At 47.5% G+C, this 24897-nt stretch overlaps 1 protein-coding gene across 3 annotated transcripts in view; it reads right to left on the bottom strand.

Annotated features, from left to right (window-relative positions):
• The window catches only part of LRIG1 (leucine rich repeats and immunoglobulin like domains 1), a 121761-nt gene that overhangs the window by 28402 nt on the left and 68462 nt on the right, over positions 1-24897 (bottom strand). For all 3 annotated transcript variants that reach the window (XM_004035856.5, XM_063703898.1, XM_063703899.1), the window contains 5 exons: positions 9907-10044; positions 7697-7840; positions 5649-5792; positions 2828-2971; positions 94-237 (listed from right to left, as the gene is read on the bottom strand). In XM_004035856.5, the coding sequence (XP_004035904.5) occupies positions 94-237; positions 2828-2971; positions 5649-5792; positions 7697-7840; positions 9907-10044 (714 nt within the window). The remainder of the gene's footprint in view (positions 1-93; positions 238-2827; positions 2972-5648; positions 5793-7696; positions 7841-9906; positions 10045-24897) is intronic.

The raw sequence follows: 24897 nt of genomic DNA on the forward strand, positions 1-24897 counted from the left end.
CAAGGCTAATGGAGTTCAACAAAGCAGATGGTTTGCTCTATTCTGCTCTCCCCACTGGGGACCCCTTTATCCTGTCAGTATTGGGAGACGTACAAGACTCGCAGGCTCCTGAGTCCCTTGAAGGCACCCTCCGCAATGTGGCTGATGGAATTGTGGCTGAGACGCAGGACACTCAGGCTGCTCAGCTCGGCCAGGCTCTCCTCGTCCAGCCGTGTCAGGTTGTTGAAGGACAGGACCCTGAGGAAAGGGAGGGCAGCAATGTCACCATCTAGTGTGGTTGCCCCCCAACTCCACCCCACCGGAAATCGGGCCACAGTCAGCTGGGTTTCAGTGGGAAATGACACAGATGCACACGCACCCACACCCACAGAATCCTGGGGGTAAAAGTGGCCATGCAGCTAGAAACTCATCAGTGCCCAACACACTAGTATGACTCCTAGAATGGGTGCATAGGTCGCAGGGGCCAGGGTGGCTGTTAAACTGTGAAGACTACACACAAGGTCATGACACACAACAACTCTCAAGCTCCAGCGCCTTCATGCTGTCCAAGGCAGCTCCTGATTCAGGCTACAAAAGACTTCTCTCATAGCAGAAGCCTGGGATTCTGGAGATGACCCTGCAGCAAGCCAGGGAGCCCCAGTCACACTCCCTGCATCTGCCAGCAGAGGGCACCACTAGCCCCTGCGTGGGACAACCACACCTGTGCCTCATGCCTTAATGGGGCAACTCCCCCAGGGCAGGAGGCTCCTGCTCAGGCCTCCCTGCCCCCATCCACATGGACTTCAGAGCATGATCCCCCTACTGCAGGCGGTAAAAGCACATGCTTTGCCTGAACCTCAGAATCAAAGCTTCCTCCCAGGACTCCTGCACCTCTGGGTTGCTTACGTGACATATTGGTCATCTATCGTTGAAAAATTGGGGCTGGGGCAGGGGCAGGAAGATGGAAAATAAACTCAGAGAAGATTAATGAGCTTTTAAAGGCGGCTAGGAGCAGCATTCTTTCCCTCCTGGACAAATAAGTCAGGGTGTCTGTCAGTTAAATAGACCTGGCAGGAGATCAAAATTATATCCTCACCTGCAATTAAAGAATTTAGCTTAAAGGAGGGGTGGGAAACACATGCTGGGAAGCAATCCCAAATCTGCCTCTGAGGTTACCTGGATATGGTGCAAACTGCTAGGACTGCTCAAGCGCACTTCTGTGATCTTTGCTGCCCCTTCTAGAGGGCATGGAAGAGGGCTTCATGCTTTCCACCAGCCAGAGAGGGGATCCCAGACCCCGCAGAAGACAGCATGCCATCCCTGGGGCCACGATACACTGGTGAGTCAGAGGACGGCCCCTCACTTTAAGAATTGGACTGGCTCAGGCTTCGGGGACTTAAAATACCTCTCTTGCTTCCCACACCTCCCAGCCCTGACCAACAAAACCAGGAGTCCCCTGGTGGGGTCACAGCTTGACTACAGAGCCTGAAAGGAGCCATCCAGCACCACATGGAATGCACAACTGCAGGCCCTGAAGTGTAGGAAGCTGAAACCAAAGGGTTAACACTCACAGAATCCAAGAAAAGTTAGGAAAGAGGCAGGACCACTGTGTTTTGCATTAGATAATGATGGAGTCACCAAAATATAAACTCCAAGTGTGTGTGTGTGTGTGTGTGTGTGTGTTGGGGGGAGGGGGGGAGGAGGAGGGAAGGAAGGACAGGGAGAGAGAGGAGAACACAGAAGACCAGACACAAACACCAGCTGCAAGAATCCACATTAGATTCACGCATCCCCTTGAGTTTGCCTGGTGAGGTCAAGAGAGAGACAGGACAGACTGAGCGCTTGGCACTCTTAACAATCATTCACTTCAGTGGGTGAATCTTTTTCCAACAGCCAAGCCTAGAAAAGGAAGAAAAAAACAAAACAAAAAAAAACCCACCCAACTCTTGTGAAAAATAAAGAAACCCAGTAGACTAAACTGGAGCATATCAAATGGAAAGAACAGTGAAAACACAAACTATAGACTTGTAAAGATGTTCTCTGAGTCCTTAGGAATGCTGCGTTCACTGTCCAATAACCCCACCCTGACATGATGGGGTGGCCAGGGCCACTGCCCATCGCTACCCAGACAACAGTCTGTCACTACTAATCTCAGAACTTTGGGCAAGACAAGCTCAGTTCTCAGTCTCAACCTGGGACCCCTGTCTGGAAATCTCCAAAAGGAGCAAGAGGACCACACCACACATCTCTGAACTAAGCACGCACACGACTGCACAGGAGCCTATGCCAGCAGGCCACTGCGGTGCAAAACAGAGAAAGGGAAGGGGCCAAGAACCTGGGCAGCTCATCTACAGGAAGGAAGGTGGCGACTCCGAGGACACAAATTCATCCACAGTCAGTGTTTCACTGTCTCTGTTTGAGCCCAAATGACCCCCTCACTGAAGAAGCACATGCTATTTGGTGTGGCCATTAACACACAGTCACTCTCAAAAATGGCTCCTGTGAGCACTCTGCCTTAGCTGCCCTTCTCCAGGAACTTTCTACCCCTGGAACTGTCTCCAAACCCAACAGGACCTTGGGGGCCAAGGCTCCCTGCAGGGACCTAGCTGCTACTCCTGGAGCCCCTGCTAATCCAAATGCAGAGGAAGTGAAGGGGAGATCAGGAAGGGACTTGGGCTCAAATCGCTGAGGGTTCCACTCTGGGCCTGGCTGGTTTGGGGACAGGGCTACTGGCCTGTCTGTGAGCCCTCCCCAAGGCCACTGTGTGGTGGAATGAACCAGGCCTAGCACTTTCACCTCCAAGCAGTGTCTAAAAACACTGCCACAGCCCAGAGCCGAGGACACTTACAACTCATGCAGCTTCTGGCAGAAGCTCCAGCCCTTGCGGTGAATGCGAGCGATGGAATTGTTGCTGAGGTGGAGCTGATGCAGGGCCGTGAGGCCGTAGAGGGAGCCGCTGTTCACTTCTACCAGGCTGTTGTACTCCAGGTGCCTGCAACGACAGCCATGCACAGGATGAAGAGGAGCTTTCACTCCCCTCACTGGACAGACAGCAAACGAGCAGCCACGCTGTACCTGACACTGCGGTCGCATCAAGGCTACAACAGTGCATGAGAGAACTGTGGAGTCTAGTCGCACACATGTGCATGTGAGTAGGGGCTGGGAGAAGACAGGCAAATCAAAATGGATGACAGCACATGCCAAGGCCAACTCAAGAGTGTTCATAGGGCAAGAGGGAGCTTCCTAGAAGTGACTTTTTTGGCTGAGTAAAAGTGAACCAGGGCTGGGTATGGCGGCTCATGCCCATCCAGTACTTGGGGAGGCCGAAGAAGGAGGATCGCTTGAGCTCGGGAGTTCGAGACCAGCACGGACAATATAGCGAAACCCCATCTCTACCAAAAACAGAACAAAAAGTGACCCAGGCCAACAAACGGGCATAGGAGTTCCAGGCAAGGGCAAAGCCCATTAAAGGAATAGAAAGGAGAGCGAATAGGAGGCGACTCTTATTATCACCCGCATCTCACACATGAGGAATGTGCTGCTGAGAGAAGCCAGGTAACCTGTCTAAGACTTTACACAGCTTAGCCGGTAGGGAAGGGGCTAGAATTAATTCAACCCTGGGTCTGCCTACCAAAGGCTGGACTCTGTGCCACTGTGCTAGGAGACCCGCTTTAGCTCTGGCGTCAGACTACCTGGATTTAAATCCTAATTTTGCAACTTGCTGGCTGAATAAACCTGCACATCTATTAACATGGAGATATCCAAGAGCACTGACTCCATGGGGTCACTATAAGAAGGAAACAAGGGTACATCAGGACTCAGTGCAGCTCTAGGCCTGAGCTCTCAGGCCCACCGTGTAAGTGTGCTAGCACCCCGCTTCCCAACACAGCATGTGCCAGGAAGGACAGCGCCAGCCCAGGCAACCGCCTCTTCAACAGAAGTCCGTAACCCGAATTTTGCTCCGTGTTCAATATTACAAGGGCTTTGGGTAACTGAGTTTTGCTTTTTTCCACCTTTCTTTCTGCTACTGCTCAAAAGGTAAGCACTTAATGTATAAATAACCTCTAAGGCAGCTCATCAGTCTCAATTTATACAAATCTGTTCAACATAAAAACCAAATGGTAGGTGCTAACCCCATTTTCCTCTGAGAATTCTCTTTTAACTTCAGTCCACCCAGCACATGACCACCTTGGACTTCCAAGTCCAAAATGACATGCCTAAGGAGGTCAAGTGAAACGTTTTTGAATATGTAAAACAAAGGGTGGAGAATGGATAGAGCAAGAAGCCCAGCGGCAGGAAACATCCTCACTGTTCACAGAGTAGGGAGGGCTGGTCATGCAGAGACGGTTATCAGAGTGACACAGCACAACATGTGGATGGACCTGGGCCTAGCTGGTTTCCATTGCCAAGAAAACCAGTAAAGGACATTCGAGTCATGATATAATTTGCCCAGACTGGAAGAAGAAGGGGCGGACATGAGCAAGTTAAATCACTGACTCTCAAGGAGGAAATCGCAAGTGGATAAGTAAAGACAGTGGTGTCAGTCTATCAACTTGGAAGGAACAACCAGCAAAGCTAAAAACAGAAAAACGAAAAAGAGAAAGGCTTAGAAGTGCTTGTCTCTTGGGAGAAGAACTGGGGTGAAGAGAGAATGAGGGGGTGGTGGCGGGGGAGGCTGGGGTGGGCAGTGATGGCTTTTCTTTACTACCTGATTTTATTTAACTATACAGACGAATTACTTTTGATTAAAAATAAATATTAATGTTTAAAAAGGCTTTCAACGTTTAAAAAGCCTTTTCTGTATGCTGCCCTGCTGTTTCATGTTACCGTACAGGCAAGCCCCTTCTGCTGCTGTACACATCTGGCTGAAGAGACTGCTCCCTTGATAAAAGTTAAACATCTGCACCCAGTGTCTTGATTAGCTCACAAGACAGAAATAAACCTCCTAGGATGAGCTCTACATTTTTGGCCCACCTGCACCTCAAGAAAGACTGTCAAACCCAGAAGGGGAGAGAAGGAACTTCCTGTGGTGTAGGAGTGGAGAGGATGTGAGGAGGGGTCTGTTCCGCAGCCCCACATTCACCGAAGAAGCAGGGGCGGGGGCAGTGGATGCAAGCTGCGGAAAGCAGTCCTGGCAGAATGGCCGCCAAACTCCATCTCCATCAACCAACTTATCTGACTCAATCCGCTGAAACTTCCCCCAAGTGGATTTCAGTGGATTTCCCAATCTGCTAGGAAAATACCCTCAGATTTGGCCCAGTCCCCAAGACACTGAGTTGGGTCCAGGTGAAGCTACAAAGGGAAGGGGGCTGGGTCCGGCTGAAGTCTTGAAGAATCCTTCAGGAGAGAGGGGCTGGGCACTGGTGCCCCACTCCACGCCCAGTGCACAGCTGAATGCTGGTGTGGGCGCGCATGTGCACACGTGCACGCACACACACCCCACACCACACAATGCTGGTGTGGGCGCACACGTGCGCACGCGCACACACACACCCAACAACACACAGCAATGCTGGTGTAGGCGCGCACGTGCACACACACACACACCCAACAACACACAGCAATGTTGGTGTCGGTGTGCACGTGCATGCACACACACACACACATGCCACATCACACCACACCACACAGCAATCCTTAGCAATGCCAGGACCCTGGTCCGCACTTACAGCACGTGCATCTTGGACAGTCCCCAGAAGGCCCCATCCGTCAGTTTGCTGATGTTGTTTCGCTGAAGCTTCAGCACCTCCAAGCTGTTGAGCCCCTGGAAGGTGAGGCCCTCTATCAGCCGAATCCGATTCCGATTGAGGTCCCTAAAGAGATGAAGCCAGCAGAGTCAGAGTGTCCTATGTGCATATGCCACCCACAACCATTCTGAGGCAGTCCTGGCTAAGTTTCCAAGCCAGAGGAGAAATCCCAGTGCAGGGATCCCTGGGAAGCCAGGATGTGTAGGGGAGCCCACCATGTGTCTCGGCTGCCATGCAGGCACTGATGCTGCCACCTGACCACATCTAGTGCAGGAAAGAGGGGTGAGTGAGGCCAGCTCTCCACAGCCACCTCCGAGGCTGGCCCACAGCTGCACGGAAGACAATGCGTGTGTGCTCATGTCTCCTCCCCCAGTAGCACCAGTGCCATTTGTGACTCTGCAGTGAGGACGTGGGTATGACTCAAGGGGTGAATGTCTTATGTGAGGTATCTCTGAGCTCAGCAACAGAAATCCACACCACATGCCTCAACCCAGGAAAAACCAAACCACTGGGTATCAAATGGCAATAACACTTTCCACTGGGGGCATTTCAGAGCATCTCCACTATGGAGAGAAGTTACTGCATATGGGGGCAGGGGGAGATGGGGGAGAGACACCCCACAAGTCATATACACTTGGCTTCTAGCCCCAGTATGACAAAGCCTCAGTTCACCAAAAGATGTCAGGAATCTGGGTGGGCCAGATCCATTAGCACCCCTGCGGGAAGGGGAGGCAGAGCAGCCAGAAAGCCCTCGGTTTTCCCCAAATATTTCTGCAGTGTCTCATGATGCTGCCCCACACAAACCTTCTCAGAAATCACTGAGACCTTCTCCACAGACTGAGAATGGCAAAGTCTAGGACTCCCCACCCAGGGGAGGTGAAACCCAGGTAGGATGAGAGCCAGGCACACCCCGTCGTGCCGCCAACCTGGCCCTCGACAATTACTTTGTTTTGTTGAAACAAAATTTCCAATACTGTCTTATTTTCCTGAAATACACTCTTCTGCTAAAAAGAGGGCACAGGAAAAAAAAATCAGGGAAAAAAAGTCCTTCATCAGGCTCTGGTTAACAGAGCTTTTCTTGAATCTAAAACTCTGCCTTCTAGAAGGGTACTCAGCCTTCCATCAGTAAACTAAACAATTAAATTGTTTACAAAAATAATAACTCGGCCGGGTGCGGTGGCTCATGCCTGTAATCCCAGCACTTTGGGAGGCCGAGGCAGGCGGATCACGAGGTCAGGAGATCGAGACCATCCTGGCTAACACGGTGAAACCCCATCTCTACTAAAAATACAAAAAATTAGCCAGGCATGGTGGTGGGTGCCTGTAGTCCCAGCTGCTCTGGAGGCTGAGGCAGGAGAATGGTGTGAACCCGGGAGGTGGAGCTTGCAGTGAGCTGAGATGACACCACTGCACCCCACCTGGGGGACAGAGCGAGACTGTCGCAAAAAAAAAAAAAAAAAAAATAAATAAATAATAATAATAATAAATCAACTACCTTGTAAGATTAAAGATATGAAGACAAAGGCTTGTCTTTTGCTTACTAACTCCAGCTACACTAACTTCCTCTCAAACTGTTCAAGAAGTGTCGGACACCACCATGTCCAAGGTACAGATTTTATGGGTATCTTAAAAAAATACAGAAAAACATCTAAGATAAATAAGAACCCAAACCCATGCAGCCTCAGCATTAGCCAGCATCAGCTAAGCAGCAGGATTCCTGATTCCATTTTGGAAAACATCAGGGAAGAAAAGCGAACTCAGTGGATGTCTTTCTCAGCAACCTGAGGCAGCCACAGCACCAGACTCAGCTCCGAATTTGCTTTTATGAGGTGCTGCCATTAATGGTAATTTATGGAGAGCTTTACCAAATGGAGCAAGGAAAGGGTGGTGTTTGGTACGAGGTCCTTGGGGAAATCTGGCCTCCATAAAGTTTGGCTAGCCTTAATTAAAGTGTAGGTTTCTGTACTCACAGTTGTGTCAGCCTGGGTAGCTTGAATGCTCTTACAGGAAGCTGGGTGATCCTGTTTTTGCTCAGGCGAAGAGTTAGCAGCGACCGTGACAGACCATCAAATGCTCCCAACTCCAGGGTGCCAATCCGATTGCCTGCCAGGTTGCTGGAATGATTCAGAAAAGAAAATGTGGTGTTTGGTCAAAGGCCTTCCTCATTTCATTACAGACACCAGACCTCTCTGGGTCTGAGTTGGGAAGATGAGTTAAGACACCAGAGGGACAGGTTTCCAGTGAGATGTTTATCAGCCACAGGCTTTGGATGGGGAGCTAGAGAGATGCAGGTGTTAGGACTGTGCACCTAAGCCCTGAGGGCAAGGCCGGTTTAGCCGAAAGCATACTGTCCTTGAAGCTGCTGGGCCACCCCAAGAGGGTGGGAGTGAAAGTCAAACACCTCCATGCCCACTGACACACCAGCCCTGCGTCAGGAGCCACCTGCATGACTCTTCTCACCACCCAGTGCCCAAGGTTGACGTGAAAACTCCTAGAAAGCAGAAAATCAACTGAAAGGCAAGGTCAGTGTTAATTTAATAATTTAGAGAAATAGCCTTTAGTTTTGAGGTGGGTCTTGCTATATGAATTACATAACACATATGTATAAACCAATTCATTTCTGTAATTTTAAATGCCTCAAAGAAACACTCTAGCTGAAGAGACCTGTGCAGAATCCCTTCGGAAAACAAGCAGTATGTCATGGTACCTACACTTACAGCGTGATTAAATCGGGGCATCTCCCGTGACAATACAGAAAGGCAGACACCGCTTCTCAAAAGGCATAGAAGTCTGCAGCTCAGATCTGTGCATCTTGCTGTATGCAAATTATATCAAGTAATAAAAAAGAAAAGAAAGTACAAGGAAGAACAATATGGCATTCCTGTGAGAAGTGGTTTCCAACACCTCTCCTCTGCCTTCCCCAAACAAATGCTGCTTTTTCTGGCCTAAGTGAAAAGGAGAAAGACCAGAGAGGATTTTCTACCACAGAGGGTGGAAGGGAGCAAGGCACTTTTTGTCTCTCCAGCAGATAGTGGCCTAGGACAAGGCACATAAGGATTCTTTGCAAATGGGGCTGGACTGTTTGTTCTCAACACCTCAGATTAAAGAACAGCCTGTGTGATGAAGATATATCACCCAATAGCTGCCAAAATAGAAAGTCCCTCCCACTTTTGTGCAGGGAGAGGTCAGAGCAACTTAGTGTAGCAGTTATGGTTTCTCTGTCCCAAGCAAAGTGGTGTCACGTGGACACCTTTTGAGGCCCACACTGGAGGCTTCACAAAAGCCAAGGCCTCCTGTTCCCAACTCTGGCGCCCTAATGCAGGCTAAGAAAGAAATCACTCTTCTTCTTGCAGCATTTACTTGGAAAATCCATGTGCCAAACCTCACCCTCCCTGAAAAGATGGGTCACAATGACCCCTAAACCAGCCTTGCAAATGCGTTCCAAAGTTAACTCTGGAACAGTAATGACACACGGAATGAAAACTCACCTGGAATTGGAAAACGTCTCTTTAGCCTGGGGTTGCAGTTTCTTTCCCAGAGTAACACTTTTCCTACCAACAAGTAGTTGATTAAGTAGGTTTTAACTTTTTTTCCTTCCTGTCTACCATCCATTGTGTGTGAGATGGGACATTAATATGGGTAAAAGAGAAACAGACAAATCTAAAAGGTGCTGAAAACCCACAGAATAGAGTAACTGCCCTCCCCCAAACAAACCCAATGACTTGTTTTACAGTGCATGACACTAGAAAGATAAGCACTGATAAGCTAAGCCTTGTCAGACAGGCTTCCAATGTGAATCCTCTAACCATCCTCCCTGAATCTCCTCTGGAAGCATTTCTGAGAGGCAGCCAAGGAAACGGGAAAGAAAGCAGGCTTTGTGGTCAAGATCAATCTGTTCTTGAGTCCTAGACTCTCGTCTTGGAGTGCTGAGTCCTTCCTGCCTCTGTCCCTTGTCTGTCTGTAATGTCAGGATAATGCTGCAGGATCTGGACGTGCTCTATGCATGGGGCTCGCCCCTGCCCTGCTCAGGGAAGGTCTGAACCATCCCCACTGACTCGGCCCAGCCATGGCTGAGAAGGGAAGGAAGCATCCCTCCTGCATCCAGAACTGGGTGCCGGTGAAGCTGTTAGCTGGCTGGACACAGAGAGCCAGCCACAGGTGGCAGAACAGAGGCACTTACAGCTCCTTTATAGGCGGTCCGTGTGGAAAGCAGGTGTTCCGCACTTCTGTGATGTTGTTCAAACTCAGATCTAACACTTCTAAGGAAAGGTAGGCCTTCAGCTGGCTCCCCTCCACGCTGCGAATCTTGTTGTGCTGCCTGAAACACAAGGGAGGTGACTTGAGCATCTCTTTTTGCAAAGTAACTACAAGAAACTAGTATTCCTGCACCCCACCCCCCACCAATATAACTACAGTGCAGTGACACTCTTAAAAATGAGACCTCCTGTTTCTTTTCCCATCAAGTTATTACCTGCTGGCCAGATGCTAGGAGAATACTGGATTTTCAATCTGGGACAAGTTTATCAAAGTTCTATCCCTAGGCTTCCCTCTCCAAGGGCAACAACACAGCAGTGACACTGAAGACCATCTGAGACGAGCATGACCTAACCAGAATCCACGGATGCACTCACCATAAAGGATGTGCCCTGTCCTGTGCAGCCAGACAGCTCCAGTCCAACTCTCACCCATCATCTTCAGACCTAGTCCAGCCTCATAACTTACAAGAGCCATAGGCACCACAGCCCAGAGTTCACTTTAATCCAGTTTAACACATCATTACACACCTCACATTTTACCAACACCTACCATATACCAGACACAGAGGATTTAAACAAAAAGAAAAAGAAAAAAAAAGATTACAACAAAATCCTGACAATGTAAAATGGGAAAGAGGAGCTCACTGCTGAGTCTAACTGAAATTGAGTTCCCTGAACCTCCTGACTCTACCATTAATATTAAGCATTGTGCCTCGGTTTTCTCATTTGGAAGATGGGGCCACAACCCATCACTTCAGGGATAGGGACGATCCAGCCTAAAACCACATAAAGCATGTGGCAAATCTGAAGGTACATGTTTAGTGGTCACCACCTCCTAAGGCAGCAATGTTCCACTGTAACTTGTGTTTTTTTTTGTTTTGTTTTTGTTTTTGTTTTTGAGACAGTCTCGCTCTGTCGCCAGGCTGGAGTGCAGCGGCGCCATCTTGGCTCACTGCAATCTCCGCCTCCCGGGTTCAAGCGATTCTTCTGCCTCAGCCTCCCAGATAGCTGGGATTACAGGCACGCGCCACCACACCCAGCTAATTTTTTAATTTTTTTTTAGTAGAGACGAGGTTTCACCGTGTTGGCCAGGATGGTCTCGATCTCCTGACCTCATGATCCACCCGCCTTGGCCTCCCAAAATGTTGGGATTACAGGTGTGAGCCACCGCAGCTGGCCTGTGTGCACCTTTAATCTACTTTCTGTCAAATCCACTATATAAACAAGCAACAGTTATAAGTCAAGAGAAAGACGAATGCTAGCCAAGGCTAGAGGTAGCTAACTGCCCTGTTGTGGGTTTGGCGCTGCCTGGCAGAGTCAAACCACTGCAGCCCTCACTCCAACATTAGACACTTAGGAATCTGCTGGGTGGTGGCGCTGGGCCTCTAGGTTCCAGGCATTCGCACTCGAGCCAGTTCTGAATAAACAGTGTCAGCATCTCCGGCCAATCAAAGCATTCTTGAACACAACACAAGTAAGCCAGGCATCGCTTACCAAGTGGCATCTCCTTTAAACAAACACTTGACCAAATCAGTTCCAACAGGCATAAACAAGGACCTCTTTCCCAGAAGCTCTGGGGCTTCTCGTGGACTCCTTTGTTTTTTTCATGCGTCTCCCAGGCCCTGAACTCGAAAGTCCATTTCCAAGGGTGCAACTCTGCACACAGAACCTCCCCGGCATGAAAGGACCCTTTCCCTTCCTCTCCTCCCCAGCCCCCAAAGCCACTTCCTTTGAGTTCTTTATTAAGTTCTTTAATAAAGATAGTCTCTTCAGTTTTCTGGCTCCAAAGGAAAAAAGAAAAGAAAACCTTTATTATGTAAAGTACGGGAAGAAAAAGAACAAGAAATAAAGGCGTCAGAGCTGAGTCTTATCCGGGAACTGTGAATATGGTATCAGGGCGCCAGGAAAAGGGTCTGTGCTAGACAGAAGGGCCGGGCGCCACTGGCCCAGAAGGGCACAAAGACGGGGTGAGGCCTTACATTGCGAAGCCGTGGGACAGCTGCAGGCCCAACATCTCTCCCACGCCAGTTCTGTCCTCTCCCCACCTCCTCCTCTGTCTCCTCAGTCTTTGTCTGTGGTCTGGTACCTTTTGCTTCTTTCTTGTCAGTCTTTTCATTTGCAGAATCAAACACAATCCGGGCCCCACTCTGCATAAAGGACCCTGTGCAGAAGACAAGTCTCTTTCACTCGCTGGGAAAGTTCCCCATTTGGCAGAAGAGGCAGCCGTGGAGATGGGAGACAAGGGTGTGTGGGAGTGAGGGCCACAGTGGCAGGGTCTGTGAGAGGAGCAAGGGAGTGCACAAGGTGCCGGGGCGAATGTCTGAGGGTAGGATGCTGAGGCCAGGAGGAGACAGGTGGGCAGAAGCCAGGAGCTTGGATCAGATTGCAGAGCTAGTAGGGTGGGCAGGACCACAACAGCAAATGCCTCGCAGCCCAAGCTAACAAGTTGGGAATGGATGCCACAGTGGGCCAGGAGAGAGATGGCGGCAATACAGAGACAGGCACAAGAGACCCTCTGATGAGGTCCTGCCCACCCTACCAGCTCCACCCTCTGATCAAAGCTGCTGGCATCTCCCCACCTGTCTCCTCCCAACTTCAGCATCCTACCTTGAAACACCTGCCCTGGTGGGGGCTGGAGATGACAACTAGGGGCATCAATAATGATTCAAAATGTTCTAGCTTGGAAATGGAAGATAACCATGCCCATGGGCTACTGACTAGAACTTCCCTTCCATCCTTGCCCACTTACAGTCTATTCCCAACCCAGCAGCCAGAGAGACCTGTTAAAAATAAGTCACTTCAGGCATCCCACGGAATAAGAGAAAATATTTGCAAATCACATTTCTGATAAGGGGCTAATATCCAGATATAAAGAACCTCTACAACAACAACAACAAAAAACAACCAACCTGATTTTTAAAATGAGCCAAGAATTGAACATTGTTCCAAAGAAAACACACAAATGGCCAACAAGCACATGAGAAGATGATCAACATCACCATTCATTAGGGAAATGTAAATCACAACCACAATGAGAAGTCACCTCACACCCACTAGGATGGCCACTATTAAAACAAAACAAAACAAAAAAACAAACAGAAAATAACAAGTGTGGGTGAGGATGTGGAGAGAGTGAAACCCTGTATGCCAGCGGTAGAAATGTAAAACGGTGGTGCACCTGCAGAAAAAGACAGTATGGAGATTCCTCAAAAAATTAAACAGAGGCACACCATATGATCCCACAATACCACTTCTGCATATCTAAATAACTGAAAGCAGACCTCAAAAAGACATGTGTATCCTCATGTTCATAGAAGCATTACTCACCACAGCCAAAGGTGGAACAGCCCAAATGTCCATCAATGTTGTATATACATGCAATGAGATATTACTCAGCCTTAAAAAGAAAAGAAATTCTAACACATTCTACTGAATGGATGAGCATTGCGGACATGATGCCAAGTGAAAGATGCCTGTCACAAAAAGACAAATGCTGTATGATTCCACTTATGTGAGGTAGCTAGAGTAGTCAGATTCATTGAAACAGAAAGTAGAATGGTGGTGTCCAGGGACCGGGGAGACCGCAGAAGGAAGATCTGTTGTTTAACGGTGTATTAGTCCATTTTCATGCTGCTGATAAAGACATACCTGAGACTGGGCAATTTATGAAAGAAAGAGGTTTAATTGGACTCACAGTTCCACGTGGCTGGGGAGGCCTCACAATCATGGCAGAAGGAAAAGAAGAGCAAGTATGTCTTACATGGATGGCAGCAGGCAAAAAAAAGGGCTTGTGCAGGGAAACTCCTGTTTTTAAAACCATCAGGTCTTATGAGACTCATTCACTATCATGAGAACAGCACAGGAAAAACCTGCCCCCATAACTTAATCACCTCCCACTGGGACCCTCCTATGACACATAGGAATTGTGGGAGTCAATTCAAGATGAGATTTGGGTGGGGACACAGCCAAACCATATCATTCTGCCCCTGGCCCCTCCCAAATCTCACATCCTCACATTTCAAAACCAATCATGCCTTCCCAACAGTCCCCCAAAGTCTTAACTCATTTCAGCATTAACTCAAAAGTCCATAGTCCAAAGTCTCATCTGAGACAAGGCAAGTCCCTCTGCCTGTGAACCTGTAAAATCAAAAGCAAGCTAGTTACTTCATAGATACAATAGGGGTATCAGTACTGGGTAAATATAGCCATTCCAACTGGGAGAAATTGACCAAAACAAAGGGGCTACAGGCTCCATGCAAGTCCGAAATTCAGCGGGGCAGTCATGTCTCACATCCAGATCACGCTGATGCAAGACATGGGTTCCCATGGTCTTGGGGAAGCTCCACCCCTATGGCTTTGCAGGGTACAGCCTCCCTCCCAGCTGCTTTCACAGGCTGGCGTCAAGTGTCTGCGGCTTTTCCAGGTGCCCGGTGCAAGCTGTCAGTGGATCTACCATTCCGGAGTCTGGAGGACAGTGGCCCTCTTCTCACAGCTTCCCTAGGCAGTGCCGCAGTAGGGACTCTGTGTGGGGGATCCCACGCTGCCCTAGCAGACATTCTTCATGAGGGCCACACCATATTTCCCTTCCACACTGCCCTAGCAGAGGTTCTTCATGAGGGCCCTGCCCCTGCAGCAAACTTCTACCTGGGCATCCAGGCATTTCCATACATGCTCTGAAATCTAGGCAGAGGTTCCCAAACCTCAACTCTTGACTTCTGCATACCTGCAGGCTCAGCACCACATGGAAGCTGCCAAGACTTGGGGCTTCCACCCTCTGAAGCCATGGTCCGTGCTCTATGTTGCCCCTTTCGGCTACAGCTGGAGCAGCTGGAACACAGGACACCATGTCCCTAGGCTGCACACAGCATAGAGACCCTGAGCCTGCCCCACGAAACCACTTTTTCCTCCTAGGCCTCCGGGCCTGTGATGGGAGGGGCTGCTGCAAACATCTCTGACATGCCCTGGAGACATATTCCCCATTGTCTTGGTGATTAACATTCAGCTCCTCATTACTTATGCAAATTCCTGCAGCCAGCTTGAATTTCTCCTCAGAAAATGGGATTTTCTTTTCTATTGCATTGTCAGGCTGCAAATTTTCCAAACTTTTATGTCCTGTTTCCCTTTTGAAACGGAATGCCTTTAACAGCTCCCAAGTCACATCTTCAATGCTTTACTGCTTAGAAATTTATTCCATCAGATACCCTAAATCATCTCTCTCAAGTTCAAAGTTCCACAAATCTCTAGGGCAGGGGCAAAATGCTGCCAGTCTCTTTGCTAAAGCATAACAAGAGTCACCTTTGCTCTAGTTCCCAACAATTCCTCATTTCCATCTGAGACCACCTCAGCCTGGACATTATTGTTCATGTCACTATCAGCATTCTTGTCAAAGCCATTCAACAAGTCTCTAGGAAGTTCCAAACTTTCCCACATTTTCCTGCCTTCTGAGCCCTCCAAAGTGCTCCAACCTCTGCCTGTTATCCAGTTCCAAAGTCACTTCCACATTTTCAGGTATGTTTTCAGCAATGCCCCACTCTACTGGTACCAATTTACTGTCTTAGTTATTTTTCACGCTGCTGATAAAGACACAAAGACTGGGCAATTTACAAAAGAAAGAGATTTAATTGGACTCAAAGTTCCACCTGGCTGGAGAGGCCTCACAATCATGGTAGAAGGCGAGGAGGAACAAATCACATCTTACATGGATGGCGGCAGGCAAAAAGAGAGTTTGTGCAGGGAAACTCCAGTTTTTAAAACCATCAGATCTTGTGAGACTCATTCACTATTATGAGAACAGCACAGGAAGGACCCGCCCTCATAATTCAATCACCTCCCACTGGGTCCCTCCCATGACACATGGGAATTGTGGGAGTTACAATTCAAGATGAGATCTGGGTAGACATCATCCCAGCCAAACCATATCAAATGGGTATGAAGTTTTAGTTTTGCAGGATGGAAAAAAGTTCTGGAGACTCGTTGCACAACATAAATGCATTTAACACCACTGAACTCTACATTTTAAAAAATACTTCAGATGGTAAATTTTATGTTATGTGTATTTTACCACAATTTAAAATTAAAACAAGGCCAGGCACGGTGGCTCACGCCTGTAATCCCAGCACTTTAGGAGGCTGAGGTGGGCGGATCACCTTAGGTCAGGAGTTTGAGACCAGCCTGACCAACATGGAACAACCCTGTCTCTACTAAAAATAAAAAATTAGCCGGGCGTGGTGGCACATGCCTGCAATCCCAGCTACTCAGGAGGCTGAGGCAGGAGAATTGCTTGAACCTGGGAGGCAGAGGTTGTAGTGAGCCAAGATCACGCCACCGCACTCCAGCCTGGGCAACAAGAGCGAAACTCCGTCTCAAAAGAAACAAATTAAAACAAAATGTGAGTCAGTTCACAGCACTCCTCTGTCTAAATCTCAAATGATGATTCTTGTGTCTCCCAAGTAAGTCCTGTCCATGGTCTCCAAGGCACATGTGGAGTTCTTCCTGCTGTGGAACATGGCACAGCACTGTGGAACAATATGCTTTGAGTGTCTCCCTGCCCAGGTTCAAATCCCAGCTATCCCACTCACAGGTGTGAACCTCAGAAGAGCCCCCTCTGTAAAGTGCTGTGTGAAGTTCATATGCCCCATGGGCTGATATGACCTGACACGTAACAACTGCTCAATAAAATGAGTTCTTGTTTTTGGTAGTCATGCTTGTGTCATCAGAGCCAGGCTAAGGATCTAGTCTGTAGGAGGTGCTCTGGAAAAAAGAATAAAATTAATGACTGGTTCTTGTCTACTTTTCTGACATATTTCAGTGCAAACAAGCAGCTCTGGCTCCCCTCTCAGGAACGAAGGGCTGACTCAGAGCTCTCACTCTTAACTTCAAGCATAAAAGAAGCCTGCTCCAGCTGGAGAGTGTCAAACCCAGCCACTGGGAAGACCCCACGTTTCAAAGCAAATCCCAGACTGCAACTTCTGCAGGATTCAGGGTGGCTAGACATCTGACAGATTCCCCAGCATCTGGATGACACCCCCCACCCCCACTCCCACAGCAAGTGGAACTGAGGCCACGTCCCTGACCCAAGCCCACCAAACCCCACCAACCCCACCATTCCAGAGGTAGCCTGCTGGTCTAAGATCCCCTCTCTAGGTCTCCCCCCCATGAAGGTTAGAGTAAACAGCTGGCATTCAAACCCCTGCAGGGAAGCCTTCCCACCCCATGCCTGAGAGTTGATGCCATGGAAACGTGTCTGCTGCCCTCGCTCAACCCGGCATTCCACCTTCAGGAAACTATCCATGTTTTCAATTCCACACGCAAACCCAAGTGGTCATCATTTTCACTCCTTTAGCATAACTAACTGCACAGTTCCCAAGAAGATCCATACCTCTTTTTATTGCCTCTCAACAGCTGACCAATTAATGAACACCTATTATATACACAGCAGATCCTGGGCAAAGCATCAATGCCATCACACAGCAATCTAACAAGGTAGGTACTATTATCTTTATAGGCAGCCCCTGACTTACGATGGTTCAGCTTAACGATTTTTGGACTTCACAATGGTGCAAAAGCTATACACATTCAATAGAAATTGTACTTCAAGTACCCATAAAACCATTCTGTTTTCCACTCAGTATTCAATAAATTATAGGAGATATTCAAAACTTTATTATAAAATGGGCTTTGTGTTAGATGATTCTGCCCAACTGTGGACTAATATGAGTGTTCTGAGCACATTTAAGGTAGACTAGGCTAGGTTGTGGTATTCAGGAGGTTAGAGGTATTAAATGCATTTTTTGCTTAATGATATTTTCAACTTAGGATGGGTTTATCTGGACATAACTCCATTATCAGTTGAGAAGCATCTATACTTAGGCAATTGAAGAAATTGAGGCTCAGAAGTCTGCTGGAGCTTGCCCAAGGTCACACAGCTGGGAAGCAAGAGGAGCCGGGATGCAAGCCCAGGGAAGCATGACCCTATCTAGCCCGTCCGAGAGGCTCTCCTGGCAGAATTTTAAGGGCACTGGCCCAGATTCCACCCATAAACTTCCAAAGCTTGGCTAAATCTGAACATTAGCTGGCCATTTCTCAGTCAACTCAGACTGTTCTACGTAGCTTGGCCTCGGCCAGGTGGCCCAGCTGTCATACAAGCTTCCCAGAGTCCTGTGTGAGGAGCAAATGTGCACAGGACTTCATGTGACAGAATCTCAGCAAATAAGGCAGATAAAGCTCAAGTTTTTACTTTGAATGTTCTGGACGGAAAGAAAAGGGCAGTTTCTTTGAGATCTTGAAAGATCTGCCATCGAGGGAGGAAGGAGTATCTTTATTGTTAGGGAAGGTAAGCTGCAAAGGGATCCACTTAAGTTTACAAAAAAGGGTGAGGATGGTGCAAGACAAGAGGACAGTGTTGTGCTAGGAACAGTTCTTATTGGCCTCATCAAAGGAACAGCGCAACCTTTCTCTGCAACCAGACAAAACCAGTGATTCTGCACTTATGGGGACCGGGGGAAGTGTGTGGTGGCCAGGTCACATGGCATTCGCCTCCATCCAGTGTCAGTTTACCCCTTGGGCTGCCCTCTGGAGCGAGAAGAACTTAATACAGCAGAAGTCTATTAAACCAACACCTGTTAAAGGTTTCAAAAATAAAATCAGTCTTCAAAGGCGGAAAGCAGGCAAGATAAGCTCTCCCCAGTTGGCTACATTTTCAGAGCTGATGTTAAATTAGACAGTGAAACAGATGGAGGCATTTGAAACCAACATTTAAAACTTTTTCTCATACGTGATTGTTCCACTACAGTTCTGTGAAAGCCTGGTTTACAAGGTATTCCCGTTAGTGGTGGAAAAGATCTCATGTCACAGATAACAGCCAGGAAGAAAGGGCAAGGAGATCAAAGGCAGTTGAGACAGGCTGGGTCAAGTGGGTAATTTCTGACCCCTGAAATTATGCACCTATTTTCTACACCAGGGGCCAGCAAACTTATTCTACGTTGGGCCAGATGGTAAATTTTTAGGCTTTGTGGGTCATACTGTCTCTGTCATGACCACTCAGTTCTGCTGTTATAATGTAAAAGCAGCCAGACAATATGTAAATGAATGAGAGTGGCTATGTTCCAATAAAACTTTATTTACAAAAACAAGCAGTGGGCCAGGATTGGGACCACTGTCTGTGGTGTGCTGACCCTGTCAACACTATGGCAACCAGTTTGTGTTTCTTGGGGTGCAGAGACCCAGACTCTAATTCTTGCTTTCATGCAATTTTGGAACCATGTATAAATCACTCCTTCTCTACCTCATTTAACCACCTGCAAAATAAGGAAATACCTCTTAACTGCAGAGAGAAAACTTTCCCATTGTCCCTCCAGTGCCCATGTCAGACATCACTAATCACAGTCTTTTCTGCCAATGTCTTTTCTACCTCTTCAGAAAGTGAAATGGAACATAAGTCTCTACCACTGTTATGTTCCTCAAGAGACCAACCAGGTTCCTTACTGGAGCCAGTGAAGATAGATGGGCAAACAGGGTTACTTTACAGAAGACAGAAATCCACACTGTATATCCTTCCTCATTTCAGTTCCGCCAATTAGTCTGAAACATACTGAAGCTGGCCAGCTCTCCATCCCTAAGATCTAAGAAGCTGTGCCCTTCCGCCCTTCCAGACAATTACAGTGATTCACAAAGTCCACAGTCAACTATTTGAGTGTGGACTCTCACCTAAATGGCAAATCTACCACAGTTTTACTTCAAGATCAAATCTTAACACGTCTTACTTAATGAATAAGCGAAATCCACATTATAGCTCTTTGCTTCGCCTGAACCTCCGGCTAGAAAATAAGTTTCACATAATCTAGCCCTGGACTGGAGGGAAAAAAAATCTAACACCCCCGGCCCCCATTACCCCAACAAAGTGATCCTGGCAGACAGGTTTCATCAAACTCCACACCCTGCAGCACTCTGCCCATCATGGTGCTGCACTGGAATTCTTACCAAGGCTCTGCACCACACACTCAGTGTCACCACCCACATACAGCACGCACTCAAAATAATCAAAATGAATGAAGGCGTGCACACATTCACATATGCCTTCTGAGGCTACAGTGTAGCTTAACAACATATCACACCTGGAATCCACACAAGGTGAGACTATCTGAGACCCTCATATTATTGACGGAAGATGAAACTTAGTACAGGGCACAGCAGCCCTGATGCCTACCTAAGGAGGTGTACTTTATGACTGCAAATGCCAAAAAACATTAACCATTTCAAAAACACACATGAAGGTGATGATTTCTCCTTGTCAGAAGATACAGGCTGGGCACAGTGACTCTGGCCTGTAATCCCAACACTTTGGGAGACAACAGTAGAAGGACTGCTTGCGGCCAGGAGTTCGAGACCAGCCTGGGCAACACAGTGAGACCCTCATCTATTAAAAAAAATTTTTTTTTAATTGCAGCACTATCAGACAGGCCATATGGTCAAATGCTGGCAGTTGTTTTGTTTGTAAACATTTTTATTGAAATATAAAGGATTTTTACAAAATGTAGAGAAAAATTTCCGCACCCAGAAGCCTCCTCCTCCTGTCTCCTGGTTGTTATTCCTCCCAAAGGAAACCTCTAATTTCTACCACCCACAATTAATTCTGCCTATTTCTGTGCTGTACAGACACAAAACTGTTCTGTACATACCCTTTTTTATCTGGCTACTTCCACTCAACATTGTTTATGAGATCCATCTGGGTTGCTGCATTAGCAGTAGTTAATTCTTTTCTATCACTGTACGATATTTCTATTGACAGAACATACAGCAATTTATTTTTTCTTTCTATTGTTGACGGACATTGAGTTATTTCCAATTCAGGCTACTGCAAAAATCACAGCTATGAACACGGACTTGTCTTCTGCACTTGCTTTCTGGTGCATGTCTGCATGCATTTTTGGCAGGCGTGCAATGTCCAGGCATGGAATTGCTACTCAGGTCATTGAGCTTGCATATGTCTGGCCTTAGTAGACACTGGTAGTTTTCTTTTAAACTAAGTCCCCCAGGGTTGAAATGAATCTGAAAACCATTAGCTCCAAGTGCCCTGTTTCATGCTGCTTCATTTGACCACATTCTCAGATGCCACTGCCCTCATATGTCCCCTTTCTGACCCCTCCCCAAAAAACACATTAGGAATACAGCCTGGGGCCACCGAACATGGCCAAGCTCAATCTAATCTTCTTCAGGTGTCCAGTAGAATTTTTTAAAATAAGTGAGGGCCTAATGATCACACACAAAAAAAGAATAATTCTAAGTCTCAAAATTGGCAAGAAATAATGTTGATGCTAAAGTCCACAGCTTACAATAATGCACTTGTGCCAGGACCAATGCCCATATAGAACTTGAAAATTAAGATGAGATATTTTTCAAGAACAAGTGAATGCGGAAGAGCTTTCCTAATCCAACTTGAATAAAAGTCTCTCTTCTCAGAATGACAGTTGAAACCATTTCCTTCTAGCCTGCTTTACATCCATCTTCTTAAAAATTAAAATCAAAATCATTTGTTCTATTGCAGAAATTGATCATTTACTCAAAGATCTGCTGTCTCGTAAGAAACAGCCCAGCCTGGGTTATTTGCTGGACAGGAAATGAGAATCAGAATAAGCAGGTCTCTCTCTCTTGCTTGTTCCCTCTCTCTTCCCCTGCTGCTGGTGAATCACCAGTTCCCTGGGGAATTTTGGCAGATTCTCAGCCTGGCTGCAGATGACGTTCCAGATCTGTTTATTCAGGTGGAGATTGGATAAAAAACAAGAGCAGCCCAGTGGCGGGATAAACAGCCTCCGCCAGGCAGGGTCAACCTCTCCAAAGGCAGGACTGGGCTGTGTCAACCAACCTCCCAACCCGTTCACTTCCTTTAGGGTCACCCTCCCCTTTGGGTCTTCAACAAACAGCTTCCATTAACTCCTTGCAAAGACGACCCAATGTCCCATCCCCATGAGACTACCTAACCCCAGGGACCTTGCTACAGCAGATCCCATTTGGTTCTCCCACCCATCAACTTACACCCATTGAACTGAAAGCCCCGGATCCCTGAAACGAAGAAATCTAGGTACGATCAACAGCTGGCCACCACTGTTCTGTGAAGTCTAGAGTGACCCAACTCATGAATGACCCAGGACCCAATCCAAACTATCAGAATGTTCTGCATTTAAGATGCACAAATAAACAACAGCAGCAGCAAAACTCCTAAGGAAATACACATTGTTGAGTAAAAGATGCCCATCTGAAAAGACTACCAATTGTATGATTCCAAATGTATGACATTCTGAGAAAAGCAAAACTATGGAGACAGTAACAATATTTAACTGCCAGAGGCTGGGGAGAGAGAGATGAGCAGGTTCAGCACAGGAGATTTTTAGGTCAGTGAAGCTATTCTGTATGACGCTGTAATGGTGGGCACATGTGATTATACATTTGTCAGAACCAAGACTGAACTCTAATGTAAACTATAAACTTTAGTAATAATGGATCGATATTGACTCATCAATTGTAACAAATGTACCACACTAATGCAAGATGTTAACAATAGGGGAAACAGGGTGGGGGTGTGAGTGTGTGTGAGGGGGAGAGAGAAGAGATGGGGGGGGCATATGGGAACTCTCCGTACTTTCCACTCCATTTTTCTGTAAACTTACAACTGCTATAAAAGTCCATTAATTAAAAACAAAACAAAACAAAACAAAACCTCCTAAAGTATTAAGTAGTCCTGCAGTCTCGACTGGGTAGAATATAAACCGCACACCGGCTAGGAATTTTTAGTCTATCGTATTGACTGCTATAGCCTTAGCCCCCAGAATAACGCTTAGAACTTAAAAGGTACTCAATCAATATTTGTTGAATAAACAAACAAATTACAACTTTAGTTCAATGTCTTACATTCACCACAACAAACCTGAACCAAGGAACATTACTCAGGAAAAAAAACACTGAGGCAGGACCAACCATCCAATTAAAAACTTTTAAAAAGAAAAAAATTTAAGACACAATGTGGAGTTAACTTTTTTTAAAAAGGTAGGGAAGCTGACAGACCTATTTAAAAGCAAATGTCGAATACGATGGATTTTCAAATAGCATGGGGTGGGGGTTACTTACGCATTTCCCACATTCAATTGAACCCCAAACACTGGCCCTCACTGGCTCACCAGGCTTGCAATGTTGAGACAATTATGCTTATCCAAGGCTGGCCAACAATCTCTCCCTCACTCACTTCTAGCCACAGCTCGGCCCTGCCTGAGGTCCCCATCTGCACGCCTCCCCTAGGAGTTCCACGTGGACACTGCTGACCCGAGGAAGCTGTACAAGCCACATATGGATCACATTCCCCAGGGAGAAAGGCTATGCCATCCTAACATGGGCAGGGACTTCTAAGGGGCTTGAGGAGTTAGTTCCATGTCCACACGGAGGTCAGCTGTCTTGGCATCTGGGCATGGCAAAGCAGTACCAGGCTGGGCCAAGAGATGAAAAACCAGGCTCAAGTTGGGCCAGAGATGAACAATGAGCCACTTCCACCAGAATTCCCAGCCACATATGCCCACCTCTGGGTCAGAAGAGCCAAACGTATTTATCGCTTTTGCTCAGGGCCAATATAGACACTTGATTATCTTTCAGGGCTTTGTTTTCCCCCAAATGTGTCAATACATCCCTATTTTCTTCCCCCTTTGTTTTCCTTTCCCTGGTGACCTGCTACCCAACACCCCAGCACACTGATGGTGTTCCCTCCACCACACCGAGACCCCGCTACAAGCTCTCAGCCCTCGTAGAGCACAGGCCCCACCCTGAAAGTTGGCAGAGCACCGGGCTATCAAGCTGTGTCATGTGGAGCCACCAACCCCGGCACAACCGTGGATCCCGGGTACGGCACAGCTAAACTGAACCCCTCTGATTTCCCTTTGAGAAGAAGGTTAAATATACTTCATTACAATTGTCAGGGCACATGTGTCCCTGCCTGTTCAGCTCTGCCCCTCGAGGGAAGGAGGAAAGAAAACCAGGACACAGAAGGAGAGACATGGATTCAACCAGACTCCAGGGGCTGAGTAACTGTTTCTGGACAAGAAAAGCAGAAAAGGTGAGATGGCAACGATCAAGAATGAGGTGATGAGAGTGTCCCTTAAGGCCAGGGACTAACCCCAGAAATTTTAACCAAGAAGCGTCCGCAGTACCCACGTTGCAGGGTATCAGGAGGCTGCCAAGCACGGTTTTCTTCCAAAGAAGGCTCCGCCAACTAGGGTGAGGTGGGAAGTCCTGAGCCCAGGGGTGTGAAATGATGGAGATACTGCACTTCACACAGCAAGGACCTCCTCTGCCCAAGTTCCACAGGAACTGGTCAGCACCTGGGGGAGGGGGTCACCCAGGAGTCCAAGACCAATGAGCTCTGACATGAGCTATCGTGGTTTCTGTTCCTCTGACCTCACCAACTAAGACCTGAAAAAATGGAACCACTGATGAGAAACATGCTGACCTCATGCCAAATTCCCAAAGGGAGCAGAATGAACCTCCTTCTCACAGCCACCCTTCCATCTCAGCCTTGGGCAAAGCAGTCTGCAGCACTCACACACCTGGAGACTGTCCATGCCACCATGCTAAACCAAAAGCAGGGCACACAGCCCACCAATTCACATGACTGTCCCTCTCTAGAAGATACACGTAGAAAAAAAGGTAGGGAATACAGGATGTTGTTCTCACAGTACGATGATAATGGAATCCCCACCCCATTTTGCATACTGCCTGTCAATTATGTGACATTAAATTTGTATTTACAAAGCAGTTAATGAAAACGTAGACAATGAACTTTGGGACCTAATCCGTAAGTGCAGAGCAGACTAAGAAGTGTGGTGGAGAGCTGTGTAGGGTTGGTCCAGCCCAGGGTGGCCTGAGCAGTTCCACCACCA

This window comes from Gorilla gorilla, chromosome 2, assembly GCF_029281585.2.
Source record: "Gorilla gorilla gorilla isolate KB3781 chromosome 2, NHGRI_mGorGor1-v2.1_pri, whole genome shotgun sequence".
Taxonomy (NCBI): domain Eukaryota; kingdom Metazoa; phylum Chordata; class Mammalia; order Primates; family Hominidae; genus Gorilla; species Gorilla gorilla.